This window comes from Talpa occidentalis, unplaced genomic scaffold (genome assembly GCF_014898055.3).
Source record: "Talpa occidentalis isolate TD23 unplaced genomic scaffold, MPIMG_talOcc4v2.1 talOcc4.4, whole genome shotgun sequence".
Lineage (NCBI taxonomy): Eukaryota > Metazoa > Chordata > Mammalia > Eulipotyphla > Talpidae > Talpa > Talpa occidentalis.
Window position 1 is genome coordinate 45015065 of NW_023604295.1, and position 22547 is coordinate 45037611.

General features: G+C 38.8%; 1 protein-coding gene and 1 long non-coding RNA gene across 4 annotated transcripts in view; one reads left to right on the plus strand and one right to left on the minus strand.

Moving 5' to 3' along the window:
* CASR (calcium sensing receptor) overlaps nt 1–22547 on the minus strand; it is a 69143-nt gene that overhangs the window by 7112 nt on the left and 39484 nt on the right. For both annotated transcript variants that reach the window (XM_054700523.1, XM_037525456.2), the window contains exons 2-5: nt 19420–19846; nt 16899–17205; nt 12614–13492; nt 391–621 (exon numbers count right to left, since the gene is read on the minus strand). In XM_054700523.1, the coding sequence (XP_054556498.1) occupies nt 391–621; nt 12614–13492; nt 16899–17205; nt 19420–19604 (1602 nt within the window). In that variant the 5' untranslated portion in view covers nt 19605–19846. The remainder of the gene's footprint in view (nt 1–390; nt 622–12613; nt 13493–16898; nt 17206–19419; nt 19847–22547) is intronic.
* LOC119257475 (uncharacterized) lies at nt 3585–14270 on the plus strand. Of its 2 annotated transcripts, XR_008553859.1 has the most exons (4): nt 3585–3623; nt 5650–5846; nt 12986–13529; nt 13954–14270. It is a non-coding gene; the product is annotated as an uncharacterized LOC119257475 (long non-coding RNA). The 2 variants fall into 2 exon arrangements; XR_005128034.2 differs by lacking the exons at nt 12986–13529; nt 13954–14270 and adding an exon at nt 6049–6407.

Here is a 22547-nt window from a genome sequence, read left to right on the forward strand (position 1 = left end):
GTCCTTTGATATACAATGTAGCCCTACGCCTTTTGGATGATAGGGAATGACCTCATGTGAATTATCAAGGCCCTCCCTCGAGTAATGTTTATGTTTTCTTAAATAATTTGCTGTTGTTGGAAAAAGTTTTAGCCAAGGAAACTGTTACTAACCAGAGAATCATATTTGTAAAGAGTAAAACAGTTTTAGTCTTGGGGCTCAGATTCCAAGGAATCTGTACACTAAACACTCATGGATTCCACAAGGAGCCCTGGAAATGTGGAGTTAATGTGTTGCAGGAAATGGACTTATCATTTTGGAAGTCCAGTCGTGAAACTCAAAGCCCTCCCAAAGGCCCAGCAGTTTCCTGTGCACAGTGGTGGCATTGGCGTTCTCATGGACAGCACATACCTCCCTGGAGAACCCACTCCACAAGATTTTCTCCTCATTGATGAAGAGCCTTTCTCCCTTCTTTGCATAAACGTTGTAATATCCGACCTCCTTAAACACAATGGAACCATCCTCGGGGGAGAGGTGCCAGTTGATGATGGAGTAGTTCCCCATCAGGTCACCACACTCATCGAAAGTCACTTGTTCTCCCATGTTGTTGGTAAAGTTTAGGTGCCGAAGGTGCTTCAGGACCTAAAGAGGAGCAAAGTGGATGTTCTGAGGATAAGCCACAAGGCTGCCAAGTATAGTTACACAGGTTGTGTACTGCACAAGGACAATAAACAATCTTGTTCTAAAAAAGTGGAAGGAACATGACTTAAAGAAGAGGTGTCTTTTTCTAATTAACTAAGGATTTGCCTGTGTAAGTAGCAACCCTGGTAAACCATGGACTTTACTTACCTTGGCCATTGGCCAAATTAAGGCTTCTGCGGGTGCACCATCACCTGGTTATGCCTTAGGATGGGTGGGGTTTGTAAGCCAGAGTCCATTCCTGGCATCTTCTGAGATGAGCTTTGGGGAAGGGCTGAAGGTGCTAAGTACTCTATGACCTGCACTGTCCTTCCCTATGGTACTGCTTCTGTGGAAGTGTCTTGCTGCCCGAAATCACAAAGAAGGGAATGGAAGGAAGAAAGAGATGAGGCTATGGGTAGAGCCCTGACAATCACTATTGCAATGGTCATGACTCATTCCTTAATTTTTACATGGTTTTTATGAGTCACAACACCCTTGTATGAAACAAATAATGATAATCATCGCTAAATTTTACTACTAGTCATTTTACTCACTTTGAGGCACAATGCAAATATTCACCACCTAATCTAATCCTCACAACAAATAGTACTATTACCCCATTTTATTGCTGGGGAAACTGAGGCATAGAAAATGGAAGCCTTGCCTAGGTTCACACAGCTAACAAGTGGTGCAAAACTTGTGTTCACAGCTGTTCTCTAAGGCAGTATCCACTGGCTCCTGGCTCTCCATGCCAGCCACTCACAGGGGTCAAGAGGAGGCTGTGGGCACTTAGCAGGTTGTATTTTATATGGGACCTGTTAGGATCAAGGGGTCATGGAGGCGCAGAGAGAGAGAGAGAGACAGAGACATGGTCGACCTTGTGATTGTGGGGGCGTTTGCACTGCACCTCCTGAGTTACCAAGGCTCAGCACTCTGGCTCTCAGCAGAGCGCAATGGGCCAGAGAGGCTATAGGCTATAGAAGCTCTAGTACTTTTAGAGATTCTAGAATGTCTCTCTGTTTTGTGGTTTGGAAGCCCCAGGAGTACATATAGAGGCATCCTCTTCCTCTTGTCAGATTCATTATATTTAAGGTACCTAAAAATCTGACATCTAATTTGACCCTGGGGGAAAGCTTTCGTGGAGTCCAGCTGCTGGGTGGCCTCCCTGGGCCTCTCTGAGGCTCAGCCCCAGCTCCTATTATCCACACTGATCTAATGCCCATGACAAACTGACTGAGCTAAAACTCCAAGGGCACTTTTCATGCTCCACTTGACTCTGGAGTTGCCACTGCTTTTTGGCAATTTGCATCTATATTGATTTTATTTTTAAATAAACATTTATATAAGGAAAATTACTTAATGAGGAGTCACCTGAATTTGCCCATGAACACCTCTGGAATGAGATGGGGGAGGAGTCTGTGGCAGACAAAACATGGGTGCCTCACACTGTTGCATTGGGCAACACTACACTGACAAAGTAACGGGAGTTGGGGAGCAGGCCACATAATGCAGGATGCTGCCGAAGAGCAAGATCCTGGCCTTTTTATTGATAAAAGAATTATACAGCATCAGTTGAAAGGAAGGAGGACATAGAGAAAAGGGAGGGGTGAAACTAGAAAAGGTGCTCTGTCATCTATAGTATCAGGGGTCATGAGTCTGTCCTCCCTGCGGCACTTGTCAGCTGCTTGATGACTTGGTATTGTAATTGAGATCAAGTGCTATTTCCCCAGCCATGGTTTCAATCTTATCAACAAGGCTTTCCACTAATCAGCTTCTGGGGTTCCTTGTATACATCAGACCTTGGCCCCCCTGGGCGTTCATACCCCTTGATGCATAGCCTTCCCAGCGTAATCCAACTTTGTGCTCTTGATTGATTCGAAAGCACCTTGCAGGGTTGGGCTCCTGTACCTAACTGACTGGGCCCTTCTGACATTGCTTAGGATTTAGAACATAGGTAACAAAATGGTGGCCAAACTGGCCACTTAGGATTAGCAGACCCACATCACATCACTGTGTAGAGTTTATTCTTTCAGTGTCCTCACTGCTACCCTGGCTGCCCTGGCTTTTGTTCCAGCCTACAAAGGACTAGGGTTCCTCAGTTCCTGTTACCAGGTTCTTCTGTTTTGCAACCAGAGTTGCCAAAGCATCCTCAAAAAGGGTGGCGAATGCATCCTACTGGGCTGGCTGTGTTCTTCAGATCTTCCTTGATAGTCATCAATATCATATTTTTTCCTTAATTTTTACTGAATCCTTGGGTTCACTTGGCTTCCTCCTGTTTTGTTCACCTCTTTTCTCTGCCCCAACACATCCCTGTCTTGTCATATCCGTTTTTCCCTTAGAGAAGTGCACAGCCTTTGTGCTCTATGAGACAGACCCTCTCTTGTAGCACTTAGTACCTCACTTCTCCCACCTACTCTGGGACCTGTTTGCACAACCAATGGTGCTTCTCCCTGCCAAAGTCATACCCTCCCACTTCCTGCTGGGGACCTACCATGGTTCAAACGACATAAGCTTCAAATTTCTCTAGGTATCTTCCAAAGACTCCCATATTTGGGGTCCACATACCTACCATTACTTGTCAGTGCAATTATTTTTTTAAATCATTATTCCACTATCCTTTCCACAATTATGCTAACTCTGTTTTTTCTCTGATATGTGTAAAATGACATGAGAAGAGTGGCAAGGAGAAGTGATACATCTTATTTGCAATTCCTGTGTGCCAGTCACTATACGAATGCTTTACTACACTATTCCATTCAGTTCTCACAGCTCTGTGGATAGGAACTATTATCATCTTCATTTTGTAGTTGAAGAAACAAAGGCATAGTGATGTCAAGAAACTTACCACCATCACAGAACTATTAAGTGCTGGCTGGAGTTGTGATGTAAGCCTGGTGTCTCTGTGACACCGTTAGCTTCCAATATAAATTGTTTAGAGTGCCCATGGCAAGTGCTTGTCAAAGGTCAGTAATTTTCCCTCTCTCGCTGTCTTGGCATACACACACACACACACACACACACACACACACACATTTAAAGTTTTCTTCAAATAAAAGTGAATTTATACAAGCATCACTTTTATTTGTGGGCATATGTACAGTAAAAAGCATATACAGTAGAATTTGAGTATTAGCATAAAATTCCTTCCTCCTTAGTTCTTTGTTTCTTAAGGTATCTAGTAACACAGGTATCTCTCCACAGGTTCTCTGCAATGAAACTTTCCAGGCACAATGGGTGTATAGGGAGGGGACCTGAAATTAGATATTTTCATAATTTTCCATAGTGATCAGACTAAAAAGATAGGTATCTTAAAGATCATCACTGACTATAAATATTATGCCTTGCTATTGGCATGGACTGGAGATTTCCCCATAATCCTGCTATGAAAGAAGGAACTGTACCTTATTTATTTATTTTTTTCTGATTTGAAAAGAAACCCTCTAGAAAAGCAAACAGGCAAACAAGTGAGCAGGGAAATATTAGCAGAATGTTTTGAAATGTGCTAAAAGATTTTATTTAAGAGTGGTATGGTAGACATATCAGAAGAATTGTTGTTTTCATAAGGTAGAATGTCAATTTTCTCTTCATAAAGGAAAAAAGAGGAGCTTTGGATTTTTCTGGGAAAAGAATTCCTTTGTTATATGGGGTTTTTTTTTTTTTTTTTTTTTTTTAGAAAGGTCAGCTAAATATATTTTGCATGTCACAGTTTTGGTTATAGGCATACATTTAATTCTCAGTAAATATTCAAAACATGGAATGAACTGATGATAATACTTCCTCTAATTTGTTGAGGAAAAGAGAAGTTGGACTCACCATAGTAAAATAATGTTGGAGTAATGGCTAAGAATTGCCTAAGAGAAGGGTGTTTCCAAAAAACAACTGTTCTATGTAAGAATGATGACAGGAATACTCCAGAAAATGAAGGGAGCAATCAGCACCTAAAATCTAGAACTGAAGTCTCTTAACATAGAGAGAAAACAAAATTATTCAATTAGCTATAATAAATTAATTCAAACCAGTTACAGGAAAAACCAGCCCTAAATTTCTAAATGAAAAAGGCCAAAATAGATTTAAAACATTTTCTTTTCTGTTTATAGGTGTGTTTATAAGGAAAAATTAAGTCAACAAATTGTTCCTGATAAAGATTCAATGTAAAAATTAAGCATATTTTCAAATAATTATAAAATTAAATTAAGTTTAATCTAAGGGTTTCTCTCAAACTGAATTGGGAAAAAGACAAATCTTGCAAGTTGACCATATAGCTGAGGCATATAGCAGGGGAGGGGGAGGGAGAGGAGCCAAAACAGGGGAGGGAAGAGCACAAGAGTTTATGGTGATGGATCATCGGGGCGATGATGGAGGGAAAATTATGGGGACTACACCTGAAGGGAGAAATCAAATATTTTCAAAAATTAACAATGATTTAAGAAAATAATAGGAATTTTTTTTGCATTTTTTAATTTTATATATATAATTCTTACATCATTTTTCATTTTTGCACAATGTATGCATTTTCATTTTGGTTATTTTTTAAAAATTAATGGTTTTCAGTCTCTATGTCTATCTCAATAGACTTGCTTATACTCTTTACATTCTTACCAGTGATATTTCTCTCTTTCATTTACTTCATTGGTAGTGAAGAGGTAAGTTTCAGTCTATATTCATGAAGCCAGAAGTACTGGGGTTTTATCGCATGGGAGTTTTCTCAGAGAAGCACGCTCACCTCCTTTATCTATGCCTGTATCCATGTACTATCCATGTAAGCCATCTTCTCAGTATTTACCTCTGCCTCTTTCTCTTCCTTTAGTTATGTGTTCATTCAACAAGCATTTATTAAACAATCAATATGGCCCTAGCAGGCACTTTTATTAGGGACAAGAGATACAAAAGTATTCAAGATGGACACAGAGAGATGTTCAATATAATCTAACTCGGTCAGTTGTGCCCATTGTCACCTACTGCTTTCTCTTTGTGTCTGTGTATGATCAGAGTTTTGGGACCATCAGTGACCTCTAATGAACATCCAGAGTTTTAGGCTATGAACCGGGGTCTTCACTCTGAAAGCACTGGCTGACCTGACCACCTCTGGGGAGCTAGAAAGCTTATGTCCAGAGCGACAAACTGGATACCTGATCCCTTTACCAGTTACCTTGGCTCCATCAAGGAACAGATAACCTCTGGCAGAGGTAGGCTTTCTTACTCGCTAAATATATGAACATAGACAAATCATTATTTGCTTCTCTGGATCTTACTTTCCTCACCAAAGAAAGAATAATACTCAGGACTAACATTTACTGAATATGTGTTATGTATATCATAAACACCATACATAGTAATTACTAGCATCTTCATAATTGACTTATAAGTTTCATTATCTCCATTTTTCAGGTGAGGAAAGTGAGGCCCGGGCACATTAAATGACCACACAAGGCCTTCAAGCTGTTAGGCATCAACTGGGATTTAAATCCAGCTGGTCTGGCTCTAGAGTTCAAACTCTGTCATTTCACTATATACCATGGACCCTGATGCAGAAGTATGATCAGATAGTCTCTCTCTAGTTACAACAGGGTAAATATTATAAAATTTAGGTTGAGAAGATGGACATAACTTGCAGATGAGACAGTGGGTAGATGAATAATACTTATAGCAACACAAGAGGTTGTGATTAGAAAAGTGGTCCGAATCAAATAGCATCCTGATCTCCATGCATGCATGGCCTGTACTGTTCCACAGGGACTTTGCCAATGCTTTCTAATTTAGTCAGTTTTATTGCAGTATAGTTTACATAGGATAAAATGTACCCATTTTAAGAGTATAGTTCTGAACTTTGGCAAATGTGTATGCTTGTGTAAATACCACTACCATCACCCCAATGGATTCTGTGATGTTCCTTCTGAACCAATGCCCACCCCACTTGCAGCCCTAGGCACCACTGATCTATTTTCTTTTTATCATTAGAGACAAAACTTATATGAATAAGTCATACCGTATGTACTTTTTGTGTGTGTAGGATGTTTTTGTGATTCATTTATGTTGTATATGTTGCCTTCACATTTGACACTTCCTGCAAGGAATCACACACACCTAGATGGTCACATATTATCTTGTACGTGGTAATATTTCCATCTAGTGGCTTCTTATGGTATTTCCTCTAAAGGGTTTTAAAGTTAAAATTGTTACTCATTGTAAGCATACATGGGAATCACCTCTTGGCTTATACTCAATTGAATTAAGTCAAAGACTAGAGCTCAGAAAGAAATTCCACTGGAGCCCAGAATTCTCCACTCTTACACATGGCATCACTTCACAGCACCCCATTCACACTGATAAAGTTCCCCACAGATGAGGACTGTATTGCTTTTTGTGCTGTATCACTTAATGTGCTATGAGTGTAGGGAAGACACAGGACAAATTCCCTTTTCTAACCTCACTAATTTTTTCTTCTCTCTCTTCCATCTGTTCTGGCTCTTATCCCAATAATCAGAAAGTGTGTGTGGGAGTATGATTTGAAAAGACTTCAAGGACAAAGTAAATTTTGAAAGTGATTTAAAAGTTTGTGGTGGATAATGACAAAGGAGACAAAAACTGATAACCTTTCTAGTGCAGGATACTATCTAAGAAAATATGCTATGCCAAAAGCTAGTAAGTGATTGGTGGGGTGGTGCCAGGCAGATTGGCTTACAAGAGAATAATTGAGAGAAGGTAGAGTGAAAATCCAGGCTAAAATGCGTGGATTAGATTGTATAGGTGATAGGTTTCCATGTAGATCTTGAGTGAATTATTGACAGCTCATTTCTTGATCAATAGAGACATGATCAATATCTTAATTCCAGAATGCCCACTCAACTGTCTGGCTTTCTGAGGCTCTCATGAGATTTACAGCAAGTACACAGGACATTCTGGGAAATGTCCATATGTTATTCCTCACTAGAGCTCTGGCTCCCTGTTCTTTCTGTTTCCTCTCCTGGATGGACAGTGCGGGACAGTGCCATATGTGAGCCAGGAGGACATATCTTTACTTGTATTAGGGTCAGCTGAAGGGTCCATGTAGTAGATACTTTTTATTTTGGCCTCTTTTCTTCTCTTTCTTTTTTAAATTTTTTTTTTCATTGAGGTAACTGGTTTGAACACTAAATGTCATTTGGAGGTATGGGTTCATGTCTCTTCTAATGTATGTTACCACATCCACCGCCAAAGCAGATTGATATGCTTCTGTTTTGTTTTTAATTTTGGGCAATTCTCAAATGGTATCTCAAAGATACCACTCTCAAGGAGATGGTATCTCATTGTGGTTTTGATTTGCATTTCCCTGGTGATAAGTGATGATGAGAATTTATTTTTGTGCCTATGAATTTCTATGTATGTCTTCTTTGGAGAAATGTCTAGCTTTCCTGTCCATTTTTTAAAAAACATTTATTTATTTATGCATACAAGAACTGGAATGTAAGCCAGAGGTGTGTGTGGGGGGGTGAAAGGGTTCACCAGAGATAGTGGGGAGCAGAACAGGCAGATCTACTGACATACACTGCTAAGGGGAGCAGTGGGCGAGACAGGAGAGGTCTGTTGCGCCACGTGGGTTGCTCTCTGGCTGGCTGGGGATAGAACTCGTGCTGCAGTGGCTGGCAACAGCTTGATATTGCTGTCTTTAGCTCCTGAGCCACCAGGGAGGCCTGCTTTTCTGTCCATTTTTAATTGGGTTGTTTTCTTTTAGTGGAGTTATATGAGTTCCTTGTAATCTTGGCTATTAGTCCCTAGTCAGATGTCTGATGTGCAAATATATTCTGTCATTCAGTAAGGCTTCTTTTTATTTTAATGGTAATTTCTTTTGCTGTGCAGATGTTTTTTAGCTTGATAAAGTCCAATTTGTTTAATTTTGGCTTTGTTTCTCATGCTGCAGGAGTGGAGGGAACTAAGATATCTCTGAAGCCAAAGTTGTGCAGTTTTGCCTATGTTTTCTTCTATGTACTTTATAGTTTCAAATCTTACTTTTAAGTCTTCAATTCATTTTGAGTTAGGTTTTGTGTACAGATTAAGACAGTGATCCAGTTTCATTCTTTACATATGACTGCCAGTTTTCCCAACACCATTTGTAGAACAGACTTTCCTTTATCCATTTTATACTCTTGACTCCTTTGTCGTAAATTAACTGTCCATGTAAGTATGGGCTTATTTTTGGCCTCTCCATTCTATTCTGTTATACTACAGAATAGTATAACTTTGTAGTATAATTTTGTAGTATAATTTGTAGTATAATTATAGTATATACTATACTTTGTAGTATAATTTGAAGCTTAGGCATGTGATACCTCCATTCTTGTCAGGATTGTTTTTACTACCTAGGGTCTTCTGTGGTTCCATAGAAATTTTAATAATGTTTGCCCTATTTCTTTGAAGAATCCCATTAAAACATTGATAGGAATTACATTGAATCTGTATATTGCCACGAATTAGCATCAGTAAAATGCTAATTCAACTAATCCGTGAGCAGGGAATACCTTTCTATTTCTTTGTGTCATCTATTTTTTTAAAACAATATCTTATGGTTTTCATTTGGTCTACTTTGGTCTACTTTGTTAAGTTTATTCCTGGGTATTTAATTATTTTTTTGATGAGATTATAAATGTGCTTTCTTTATTTCTTTCACTTCTAGTTTGTTGTTCGTATATAAGAATGCAACTGATTTTTGTATATTGATTTTGTAGCCTGACACTTCACTAATTTATTGTTTCTAATAGTTTTTAATGGAGTCTTTCTATGTAAGTTATCATGTCATCTGCAAATAATGATAGTTAACTTCTTTTTCCATTTAGATTTTTTTTTTATATCTTCCTCTTTCCTAATAGCTCCAGCTAGGACTTCCAATACTATGTAGAACAGTAGTGGTGAATGTGGACATCCTTGTCTTGTTCCTGATCTGTGAGGAAAAGCTTTCAGTTTTTCACAATTGAGCATGATGTTATCTGTGGGTTTATCATATTTTCTTTTACCCACATTTTTGAGTGTTTTCATCATAAATGGATGTTGGATCTTGTCAGATGCTTTCTCTGATTCTCTTGATATGATCATGATTTTATCTTTCTTTTGGTGATGTGGTGAATGTGTCATGGTCTAGATCTCACTGCATTTAGATAATCAGGTTTTCCTTAAGCTTCATGGACTTGTACACTTCCTTCTGGTTTGGAGGTTTTACACTATTATTTCCTTGAATAAATTATCTGTTCTACCTTCTCTCTCTTTGTCTCTCTCCCCCTTCTGGGATACTCATGATCTTTATATTGCCTTACCTAATAGAGTGGACAATTCTCAAAGAGTTTCTTCATTTTTTTTTTTTCTTTGTAATTCTGTCTCTTTCAGTTGGTTCCTTTGTGTATAACTTTCCTCAAGCTTTTTGATGCCATCCTCAATTTGATCTATTCTGCTTCCAAAGTTTTCTCTAGAATTTTAAAATCTTATCTATTGAATTTTTTACATCCACATCTCTGTTGTTTTCTTAGTAAAAGCTTCCATTTCTATTTTCTATTCATTAATTTGATTTTTCATTTCATTATTTTTTTAAAATTTTTTGAACTCAGCTTTTCTGAGTTCTTTTCTTCTATTTGACTTCTCTTTCTGCATTTTCCTCCACATCTTTGATTTTTTTTATTATGGCAATTTGAACTCTATTAGATAAAAATCTTCCATGTCTTTGTGATTAGATTCTGGAGAGTTATTCTTTCCCTTGATGTCATATATTTGATGTCTCAGTGTGCCATATATTTTTTTGTTTGCCCATTTTGGTGCTTTAAATTTCCCTATCTTTTAAAAATATCTATAGCAGTAACTTACATCATTGAAATACTTTTACTTTTCCAGCTGGTGGCGCTGTGGTTTTGTTTTAGTATTTTGGCCTTTGTTGGCTTCCATATGTACTAAACCATTTTTGCAGTTGCTTAGTCACAGGGTGAGGCAGAAGCTTGGTGGTGACCATTCTCTGGTGTAAATGTCAGGAAGAGCGGTCTCTACTCCTAGCTTCAGGGATGGATATGTGACCTTATACTAGTCAACCAATATGGTTTCTGGAACTTTCTTAGAGATACTGGGAAGAAAGAAGACCCTTGCAGTGATGATTCTATGAACCTGAAGTTCTAATCTGAGTCTGAAAATGATTAAATTCAAAGAATAAGCAAGAAAAAGATGGAGATGAAATCATTGAGTTGTACCTGAAATATTTCTGAGATTTTCAGTACTATGAGTTACTAATAAGTGCCTTCTTTTACTTCAGCCAGTTTTGTTTGGGTTGTGTATAATATGTAAGTAGAAGTCTCAATCTTGGCGATAGCCTGATTCTTAGCTTCTTTCTCATATGCCCAAGCTTTGGTCTTTACCAGCTGGGTCTTATTTTCTTGTTTGAAAGAGAAGTCTTTGAAGAGCTGAACTGTAAAACTACCCACATGAAACCTCTTTTCTCTTCAAACCCAAGCTGGTCCTACAGACTTTTTAAGAGATTGGGGGTGGGGGGGTTCTCCTTCCATGGGACATGTAAGGAAAGGGAGGAAAGACAATAGTTTTTACTACTCAGAGATTGTCCCTTTTTCCCTCTTTCAACAATGATGTCAGAGAGATTCTGCCCCATCTCCATCCCTTCCCTGCCCCTCTCCCCCCACCCACACAAAAAGGGCTAAGAACTTGTAGGTCCTGGCTCATTCTACCAGTCTAAACAGTCACTCCTCATGTCTAAAAATGACTGACATAGGATATATATTCTTTGTTTCTTGTTATCTTTTCCCAAGGGTCAGTTGTGGTTGGGATCTTTGTATAAAGTGGTTTCAGTTGTTATTTTTTTGTCTAACAAACTAATTAGAGGCCTACTGAAATCTTGCTATTAATACTCACCATCTGTTTAGAGGTTGAAATATCTACAAATTGCTTTCACATGTATCATTTCATTTTGTAAACAAACAAAAAGAAACAGGTAGAAAGTAGGTTAGATATTAAGGCCATTTTACAGATGAATAGAATGTGACTGAGAGCAAAAGTTTGGTTAAGATAACGCAGCTAGTAAATCAGAGAACTACAGCTAAACTTGGAAGCTAGGTCATTCAACTCATTCCGGGAGCCCCCAGCACCCCCTTTGTCATGCATTCTATCTGATAAGTCAGTAGTCTGAAACTGAAGAGTGCAAAGCAAGGTCTGATTTAAATATTAAGGTATATATGCATGACATGAATAGTTATGTAGCATATAGTCAGATCATACTTTTATCTTCAGATGTTCTATGAAAAGAAAAAGATTATGAAGTTACTCTTAGTATAATTGCAAAATACAGAACAAGACTAAATTATAAAATGAGTGTAGGAATTCCACGTTAGTTCTAATGATTTTCAATGATAACTATTTCAGTGCTTTTTTTAAACATCCACAATAAAATTGTTTTAAGAAAAATTTTTATGTACCTTTGATTTCCTTATATCCTAAGTTTAGCTGGCCTGTTGGGTGGTCTAGCACAGTGTGTAACACAATGGCAAAAGTATGGTTAATCACAATAATGCTAGTTTTATGTCCTATAGGAAATGGAATGTAATAGTATATGAAAGTAACAAATCCTTATTTACTTATAGGGAGACTCAGAAAAAGATAGCATTAGATAGCAAAAGATAGCATTAGAAAAAGATACTTCACTCAGTAGTACATCTGTTTTAGGGTATTTAAAAACTTTTAGGGGCCATTCTCTAGAATTTTGACCCACTGGACTAAAGAACAGTTGAGATTTTAAACAGATAATCACAATAAATTACTATCAATGTTGCAGAAATCAGTTGCTCAGATGTTTGAAAACACAATTTGAATATAAAACTACACTTAGTAAGCTCACTTAGATATTGCCTTTTTTGGGTAACCATTTTATCTGTCTCTCTTGGATCATCCCAACTCAGTTTTATCATACAATGAACTGTTATGTATGTAAAGGATGTACCTGCCAAGCCTCCACCTTCTTTATGTCTGCACAGGAACCATTGGTGAAGAGCCCTCTCCCAGGCAAACAAGTATATATATCTTGCAAGGCATGAGCAATAGAGTAGACTGCTAAGTAGACATTGTAGGATATCCGTAAATGTGTATAATCCATGTAAGGGGTCTCAACACTGCTGATGTTCTCATCTCCTGTACAGAGAGGTCGGAAGGCAGTGGAACTATTGTTTATTCTGCCGCCACCTTCTTCTCTCAGGAAGGTGTCCATGGGTAATGGTCCTTTAGCACCTTCTTGGAGGTGGCAGTTAAATGTTTCTTCCCAAAATTCCTTGGCAAAACCATTGTGGATAGACTTCCTGGGATGAACTTTCTGCAGGAATTCCCGGAAACCTGGGATCTGGCCGGCCTTCAGAGCAAATCCAATGGTGCCTCCGACCACATGGAAGTACTCGGGCATAGCAATCAGGGAAGAACTGGCCCATGCCTCGCTGGCTAGCCAGATCCTGCCTGTGATATTGCGCCGGACAATTTCCTTGATGAGGGGTTCAAGGTCTGGACCACTGGAGAAAACTACGATGACTTTAGCTGTGGAATTCTGGATCACCTCCACCACTTGCTGGATCTCTTCCTCATCAGAGTACTGGGAGATGAGCTCACTGAAGTCAATACAGATGTCCCGCTCTTCAGCTTCCTCTCGAAACTTCTCAATCCCCGGCCGGCCATAGTCATCATCAGCAGCAATTGTGCCCACCCAGTTCCAGCGGAAATATTCGATAATGTCTGCCATGGCAGTGGCCTGGTGTTCATCATTGGGGATGGTACGGAGGAAGGACTTGAATTGATTCTTGTTGCTGAGTAGTCTACTGGAGGAGGCATAGCTAACCTGGAAAGAATCAAAACCAGAGTGAATGAGATGCCAGGTGGGTGTTAAAGCTGTATGTGGATGGCTTTCTGAGTTTTCATTAATTCTCATTTACTTTATTTTTTTATATTTTATTTTATATTTTTTACATCATTTTCCATTTTTGCACAATGTATGCATTTTCATCTTGGTTATATTCCCTGTTCAATTCCCACCTCCCTTATTTTCACCCTAATCCCTTCTCTCTTCCCCCCTCATTTACTTTAGTACTTAAGATAAAAGTACTCTTCATTGCAGTCATTTCTAAGAATTGTTTATCATTTAGGCTCAATTAGTCACTTGGGTTCATTAGGCTTACTTCCTCTGCACTGCAATAACAATGATGTATGTCATCTAATGTAGTAAAAAAAAAAAATCCTTTCTTCTGGCTTCACAATGAATTCAAGCACCACCCAGAGCTCTTTCCTCTGTTCTTTTTTCAGGTGATGCCTGAGGCTACTTTAATAGGCTTTTGCTGTGGGTTTCCAAAACCTAGAGAGGCTGAAAAGGAAGCCTGGAGAAGTTGCCTTGGTTATTTCCATTTTCTAAGATATAGCCAGTTCTTCATCTGAGCATGGGTATGGGGCACCAAGGAAAGAGAGCCTTTAATGGTGAAAGATCGTTGTCTGAAGAAATACTCAAAATCATGCAAAGCATCCCTTAGTGCAGAGCTTCCACTTATTTTCACATTACAGCAAACAGAAGATGGAATGAATCGAAGAGGCTGACCCAACCTGGCAGGGAGTGCGCTCACCACTGTAGGCCCCACTAGCCAGCCCAGAGGACCACATCTTGGTCGTCTCTGGCCCATCAGCCACTCTCTGGTGTGTCCTGGATCACCAGTTAGGAAGCTCCAAGTTACTGGAAGATTTTTTTCACAAGTGGAATGCATTTTTACACTTTATAGAATTTTTTCTTGTTAGAGAATGAGTGTTTGCTATCTCTTGTTCTATAGTTTCCTAGAGATAGGTTAAGTCTAAGGAATTTGAGGGAATGCCTTTTTAATATTTCTCACCATTGAAATAATTACTTCATATGTTCAGCATTTCAAATGATTTTCCCATATATTCCTTCTTATCAATACTTTCTACTTCAAAAAACTTAATAATTACTGTGCTTAAAAGAACTGGGCCAACTTTAAGAGTGGACTTGACTTTTCTGACGAGAACATTGTGAAATTAATCTTTTTTCTCTTATCAGAATGAGCCCCTTCTCATTCCCACTCTACTGTGGGAGCTCACAAGGTAGGTAGTTTATTTTGAAAAATGGGCAAAAAAGAGCTTAAAAGGATAAATCACGAAACAAATATATCCCTATGGGTATTTTTCTCACAGAGAATGTATTTATGGTACTTGTCCAGTTTTTAAAAAGCAAATTAAGAAATTGGGGGTAAGTACCACTTTGTACCCCTCAAAAAACCCCTTAAAAACACACAAAACTTTTTTTTATTATAAGCGGGGAGAATTTCATGAATGACTCAGAAAACTGTTTCAACCACAACTTGCTCTACCTGGTCTGTTCGTTCCATCCACTTGGTGGCATGTGTCTCCCGAGAGATGCCACTGGGCTCTGCCCCCATGCTGCAGAGCTGCACTTCACAATAGCTTGGGACATTTCCAAAACTCCTGCTGCTCAGGTTGCATTTTATGTCAACTAAACCAGGATTTCTGGGGGATGTGTGTGAGACCCAGGTATCCATATTTTAAAAGTCCCCCAAATGATTCCAATGTGCAGCCAAGGCAGAGAACCACTGCAGATACAATCTTGGTTCAGAGTGGTAATCATGAATATCTCGGCATTTTTATAATTCAAATTCAGCCTAATTGTTTATCCAAACCACAAGGAAACCTTTCCTTTCAGGTTCTTTGTTTGATGGCAATTACATCGTATATCTATTGGCCATGACAATTTAATTATGTATTAAAATAATACTGCACGATACTTAAAAGATGCTTGTTTTCATATTGCCCACCACATTTAATGATGTGTGCCTTCTTTGATCATTTTGGGACAAAAGTTGCAGAGCCAGGGCTTCCCCATGGGAAGCACCTTTAATTCTCTGAAGTAAGGATTTGAGAAGTGATGACAAGACTTTTTCAGTTGCCATGTGTATATAAAGGGATAATGGCTATCACCAAGGACAGACTCCCAAGCTAGAAATGTTGAATTTATCTAAGTACTCTTACAAATTTCAAATCTTAAACATTGAAATGTAAATTTAAAGTGTGATTTATAATTTAACTTGAAATTTGATGTAAGGAATGCCTCACAATTAAGCTGTTTCTCCTATCTACAAATATCTAGGTTGGCTCCAATTTTGCAATATTATAAAATAATGCTATGGATCTATAAATATTAGTATAAAAAGATTTTTTTCTATAATGTTAAGGGAAAAATAAAATGGAACTTAGAATTTGCTGTCTTTTTGCTTTGGTGAAAAAATTTTTAACAAAAATGTTCATAAATAACTTGTTTCAGTGAATTGTCAATATTTGAAAATGGAGATATCTTTTCACCGAGACTGAGTTTCTGAGGAGTGGAGGCTGCTTATTCATATACACTCTATAAATATCTACTGAATGAAATACAATATTTTCCAATTCTAGAAAGTGCATGACAATATTTGCATATTTTTTGTTAGAAATTGGACTGTTTCCTTATGGTTGAACTAAATTTTCAGTCAAACAGTAGAGAGACAGAGACTTAAGGAAGTAGGGTTAAGGATAAATGTTTTGGGGCCTCCCCGGTGGCGCAGTAGTTGAGCGCTGGGTTGCGAAGCTGCCCGAGGCCTCCACGGCGCTGGTTCTATCCCCGGCTGCTCCCCGGCCACCGGAGGAGGGTCCTACATGGCGCGCAGACCTCTCCTGCCGCCCGCTGCTCCCCTCAGCAGTGTACTTCGGTCCTTCTGCCTGCTCTGCTCCCCGCTCTGGCTCTGGTGAATTCTCTCACCCTCCCACGCTTCTGACTGTACCCAGTGCATGTATAAATAAATAAATAAATGTTTAAAAAAAAAAAAAAAGGATAAATGTTTTGGGTTTGAAAGGTATGATTTATATTATATAACTTCATCCCTTTTAGTAAAGGCCAAACAAAGGCCACTTATTAAAGGAATTTAATGGAAAATAAATAAACAATTTGGTGAAAAAAACAAGTTTTATACAAGGTATATTTAAAGGAATTTTAGAAGATTCCCAAAGATCTAGTTGACATTGTAATCTCAGAATCCTAAATGGTCATAATATAGTGCCCTGGGGACTTACAAGTTTCTTTTATGCCATGGTAAAATCAGATATAGGAAATTAGCTAACTGCAAGGCCACTGGGCATGGCACTACTTGGAGCGCGTTTCCTGACTCCTGCCCACAAAGCCCATCTAGGAGGCACAGTACCTGGGGAATGTAGAAGAGCCCCAGCAAGTTCGCCACTGCAGTGGAGATGCCAGAGCCAGTGGCTCCCACCACTGCGATAGTGGAGGGAATGTGCTCTGAGCAGTTGCAGAACTCATCAAGGTTCAAAGAATCGATTTTGTTCTGGGCCACAAAACTCAGCGTGGCCTCCAAAGCTTTAGAAACAGTGTTGCAAGTGTCAAATATCCTGTATCCCAGAGTCATATTAGGTAGAAGCGCAGGGCTGCTGTTTATTTCCTCTATGGCAAATATCATAGCTTGTAACCAGCGAAATCCTCGGAAATTGTACCTGGAAGAAAGAAGGAATAGGAAATAGAGATTTTCTGTTCTATTCCATTAAATGCAGATTGGACGAAGCTGGGCTTGGCGCTTGTCTTTGTTAGCTTTGGTTTCATGACATGGTGTTCCTTGAGACTCAGTCCTCACTGTAAAATGGGGAGCACACCTACCTCACAGGGTGGCTGTGAACTTGAGATAATTATGCACAATTGTCAGCCTGGGCCTTAACAGAGCTAGGGCACAATAATAATGAAGACTGTTATTAGTAATAGAATGAGTAATTTCTATCTGCCTCATCTGGCAAAGAATTCAAAGTAGCTGATGTGAGCTACTTTACTGAAGTAATATATAGAGACTTAGGAAGAAAAAGAGCCAGATTAAGGTTTTAATACATGGAGCTTAAATAACCTCAGAATGCAGAGTAAAAAAATCTAGACTATGACAATCCTGGAGGCCAAAGGGAAAGAAAGGGCAATGAGTGGTTGTATTTTTGAAAAAGAAAGATTATATGTAGAAGGCTGTACATACACAGTGGTTATTTCTGGGTTGTGAAATAATAAGTTTAATATATGTGCTTTTAGCATGTTTATACTATTTTAAAAATGAAGATATTTTTAAAGAAGAAAATTATTTTAAGTAAAAATCAAGCCAATTAACAAAGAAAAATAGGGCCAGAGACATAGCTTTTGTTCTTTTAAGACTTAACTCTGAGTGAGGGCTTGACAATTGTGAAACACTCGTGTATCTGTGACCAAAAGAAAAAATAAAAAACTTTGCAGTTTCTTTATGTGGTGGGTGTCACCACTTGAACTAAATGACTAAATGAAAGAAATGATCGTTTACATTCCATAGTACTGTTTAGGTTCCTAAGAGTGCTGCGTAATTTTTAATGCAACGGCTTCTCTTAGTCATTTTCTTGTTTCCTTCATTTATTTGTTTCATTCTTTCTTTTAAACCCACATAAAACATCTATACTGCCAAGCTGATTTTACTACCTTTAATCTAATTAAGAAAATAACCTATTTCAGGGCAATCTTCTTTCTTGATTTTTGGGTAAATACGTGGCACATGCACAACTCTATCCAGCAGGTTACAAAAAAGAGGACATTTGTCCACACAGGTTATGCTAAGGATGTAATCAGCTTCAGTGAAATTCTGCTTCGTTTTTTGCATTCATAAATGTGAAAAGGTTACCTATTATTTTGTGAGATCACACTAGAATATGAACAGAAACCCAGTTTTATTGCAACAATTCTAGTTTTCCTTTTCATTTTCCAGTTAAAGAGATATTAGTGAAAAGTGCTGGATCCTTCTGGAAGTGGCAAGTCTCAGAGAGAAAGTGCTAGTCTCTCTCAGAATGTGGGTTAAGATTTGTGGTGCAGTAGTGTTCTCCAGATTAAGGGAAGTGACATATTGAAAATTGTCCTCTGCAAAATCAGATCCCATTTGAAGGAACTGGGCCTAGTTTTAGATGCCGTATTCTAAAAATATCATAATAATTAGTGAGCAGCAGATAGAGGGCAACTAACAGTAGTTGAGGGGTCTGGAAAACTTGTCATGGAGGAACTGGTGAAAAAACTGAGGCTATTTGGCCTGGAAGAGAAACAATTTAAGGAGATATGTTATCTGTCTTCCAGTGAGAGAGTGAGATGTAACTGTGTTAGGGGCAGGTTGGTGGGTGTAGGGGTGGGGAATGGGGTGGGGTTTGTGCTCAGATTCTCTAAGGAAGACTGTCTAATGGGAGTGATTCCAGCATGCTATGGGCTGCATTTTGAAGCTGCCTGGGTAGTGTGGACCACTGAGTGCCTTACACTATAAAATCCTTAAAAAAAAAAAAAAAAAAAAAAAGACTGGGACAGCCCACACTTATTTAAGTATTAGTGACAGTGGGGTATGTAAGGCCAATGGGAAATTTTACAACTCAAGTTTGCAAATTAATTTCTTCTCGGTATTTATCTCCCATTAGGCAACACTTGCTGCCAGGTAAACAGGAATATGCTCTGACAGGACATAGGGGTTTTTATTCAGAATCTCTGACATTTTGTATTTGGAATTTTTTTTAGAAAAGGGGAGAGGGAAATAGTAAGCTTTTAAGCATGATTTTAATCACCATTTTTTTTTTTTTGAAAAGAGAGAACAAGTTTGGAAAAATAATTTGGGTTTGTTTGGTACAGCATTTCTTCAATCGCCCAAAAAAGGCTCTCTGACCCACCTCTTCCCTTACCTGATACATTCCACAGACTCTGGCCTTGATTTGAGATCTTGATCTTTGGCTGCTACTCCAAAATGAATAGGAAAGAGTCCCCCAAGGATAATGTCCCCTTTCTTCTGGGCTCGCTGATCAGGCCCATAAGCAGAAGCATGCCAGGTGAATGCCCAGAGGATCAAACAGCAGCTATAAAATGCCATAGTTCTGCTTTGTCTCCAGGGGGAGAGACAAAAATACTTGTGGTTTGGGGGCCTTAAGAACTTTCCCCCTTGGTGCAGTTTACTCCTTGTGGTGGGGACACATGTCTATATAGCTATGAATATCAAAATGGAAGCTTTGATGTTTGAATTTCCATTTTTGTCTTCTCCACTGCAAACTGGCAATTTAGGTAGTTCTTGAGTTTTTAAAAGCCACATCATGCAGAGGCCATCTTTGATGCTTCCTAAAAGGAAAGAGATACAATGAATTTAACTGACCCTAAATCCCATCTTGTTTTGATGACTGCCACAGAGGTGGCTCAGAATTTCCATTTAGAGAGGCTGAAGCTCTTAACCATTACCATATGTTGCTCCTTGTCCCTTAGGGACCCACTTCCTTTTCTTTTTTTTTTTTTTTTTTAAGATTTATTTATTTATGCATACAGGAGCTGGGGTACAGGCCAGAGGTGTGGGGGTTGAAAGGATTCACCAGACACAGAGTGGGGAAAGAGAACAGGTAGACAGACTGAAATACACTGCTGAGGGGAGTGGTGGGCGGGACAGGAGAGGTCTGCTGGTCCATGTGGGTTGCTCCTTGGCCAGCCGGGGATCGAACTCATGCCTCAGAGGCTGTGGGTTGCTTCACAGTGTGGTGCTTAACCCCTTGCGCCACCAGGGAGGCCCCTGGACCCACTTCCTTTTCAACAGTGATTCCAGTAGAGGGTATGGGGCCACCCCATTTTGAAGGAGTATTCCAGCAGACACTCAACATTCTTGGAATTATCTCTGATAATGTCTAAACATCCATAACCATTCTGCTTCTCTGACTCTAGTCCTGCTTTTGGATTTTTGGCTGCATTCTTTGGCCCTTGGTTATATATTCATCCATACATTTAATATGTACATGTGTGAAAGCCTGGGACTATAATGGTAACAAACACATATCCCCCTTCCTCAGTAACTCTGAATCTAGGGGCAGGCACACTAGTGATGAGGATTAGAATTTAACTCAACATTCGAAAGTGAAAAAAATATTGTAATTTTTTGTTTTCTATGACTTAAGTTCAACTTAGCAGCGCGTGGAATAGTAACAACTGAATGTTTGTTGGATGAATGCATAAAAAAGAAAGTACTTTGAAAGAAGATAGAAACTAGCATTTATTGAACCAGGCATTGTATCAGATCTCCAAATATTCTATGTATTTGAAACCCCACAGTTGTAAGAGGGCAGTAACAACTCCATTTTGTAGATGAGAGAATAGATTGTCCATATATTCTGCTTACTCAAGTGAAAAATTCTAGCACTTCAATTAAGAATGCCTCAAGAACTCAGAATTTAAAGGAGTTTCATGTAGTGTACTGAATTAAGAGAGGGGACATTACAACTGGTTAGGGTGAGTCATTAAGATCTGTTAAGTTTTTCCTGTGAAAAATTAACTACTTGGAGAAATTTATTAACTTCATTAGTCCATTTAATAGAATATTTAAGGCAAGAAGTAATAGATGAGAGATTTCTGGTCAATTTACACCAATTAACTCTACCAGTCTAATTGTAGTCTCCAAACCACCAGTTTTAGCCTAATTACCAGAGTCTAACTGAGATTCATTCTAGATCCTCCCTTTCCTTTTCCTCTAACATCTATCACCCTGTTGATAGATGGTAGATCTCCCTGGGAGGGGATCAAACTTGTGCTGCAGTGGCTGCAGATAGTTTCATAGGTTGAATCTTAACCCCTTGTGTCACCAGGGAGGCCCGCTATCTGTAGTTCTTTTAATGCTACAATAAAAATAATTTTAGCTGGCAAGTTGTTGTCCAAAATAAAGCCCTCTTTCCCCAACTTTATAAAACGTGTGGTCATGTGACTAAGTGTTGGCCAATGGGATTTAAGGTGAAGTGCTCTATGGCTGCTTCCAGGAGCATTAAGTAAGAAGGAAGAGCTGTTCTATCATCTCTCTCCATTTTCACTTCCCTATTCCATTCCTGTTGCCACTGCCTTAGTCAGCCTTCCATTGTGGCACCATCAATCCCACCTCACCCCCAACTTCCCTGTTGCAAACGCTTTCTCTTCTGTGTCCTTACTCCGTCCATCCTCCACCTACATATCAACAACCAGAGGAGTACCAAGCATGATCGTAGCACAATGGATTAACAACTGGAATTCATACCTGTGACTTCCGTTGGCATTAATTAGAACACAAAAGTTCTCATATAATCACTAACACTTCAGTTTTAGTGTGGTGGAGTCTTTTAACTGTATCCCTTCTATCTGTAGTTCTCTTAAATATTTTTTTAAGATGTATTTATTTAAGCTAAGCTAAGGAAGCAACCCAAATGCCCAAAAACAGATGAGTGGATCAAGAAGATTTGGTACATATACACTCAGCAATCAAAAAAGATAAACACATGCAGTTTGCAGCAACATGGATGGAGCTGGAAGGGATCATGCTCAGCGAAATAAGTCAGAAAGAAAAAGAAAAATACCGGATGGTCTCACTCATAGCAGGAATTTAGAAAACCTAAATAAGAGACCAGGAAAAAGACTAATCATTACAAAGTAAAAATCAAAATCTACAAGCAACTATAAACCAGAGACACACTACAGGGGGTGGGGGTGAGGGAACGGAGGGGCAGGGAAAGGAAGGACTAGTGTCAAAATAAGGGGGGGTGCAATTGTATGGGGAATATAACCAAAATGAAAATGCATACATTGTGCAAAGATAAAAAAAGATATAAGAATTACATAAAATAAAATATTTAATTAAAAAATAAAATAATAATAATAATAATAATAATAATAAAAGATGTATTTATGTACACAAGAACTGGGGTACAGGCCAGAGTATTGTGTGTGGGGGGTGAGAGAATTCACCAGAGTGGGGAACAGAACAGGTAGACTGACTGAAATACACTCCTGCGGGGAGCAGTGGGCGAGGCAGGAGAAGTCT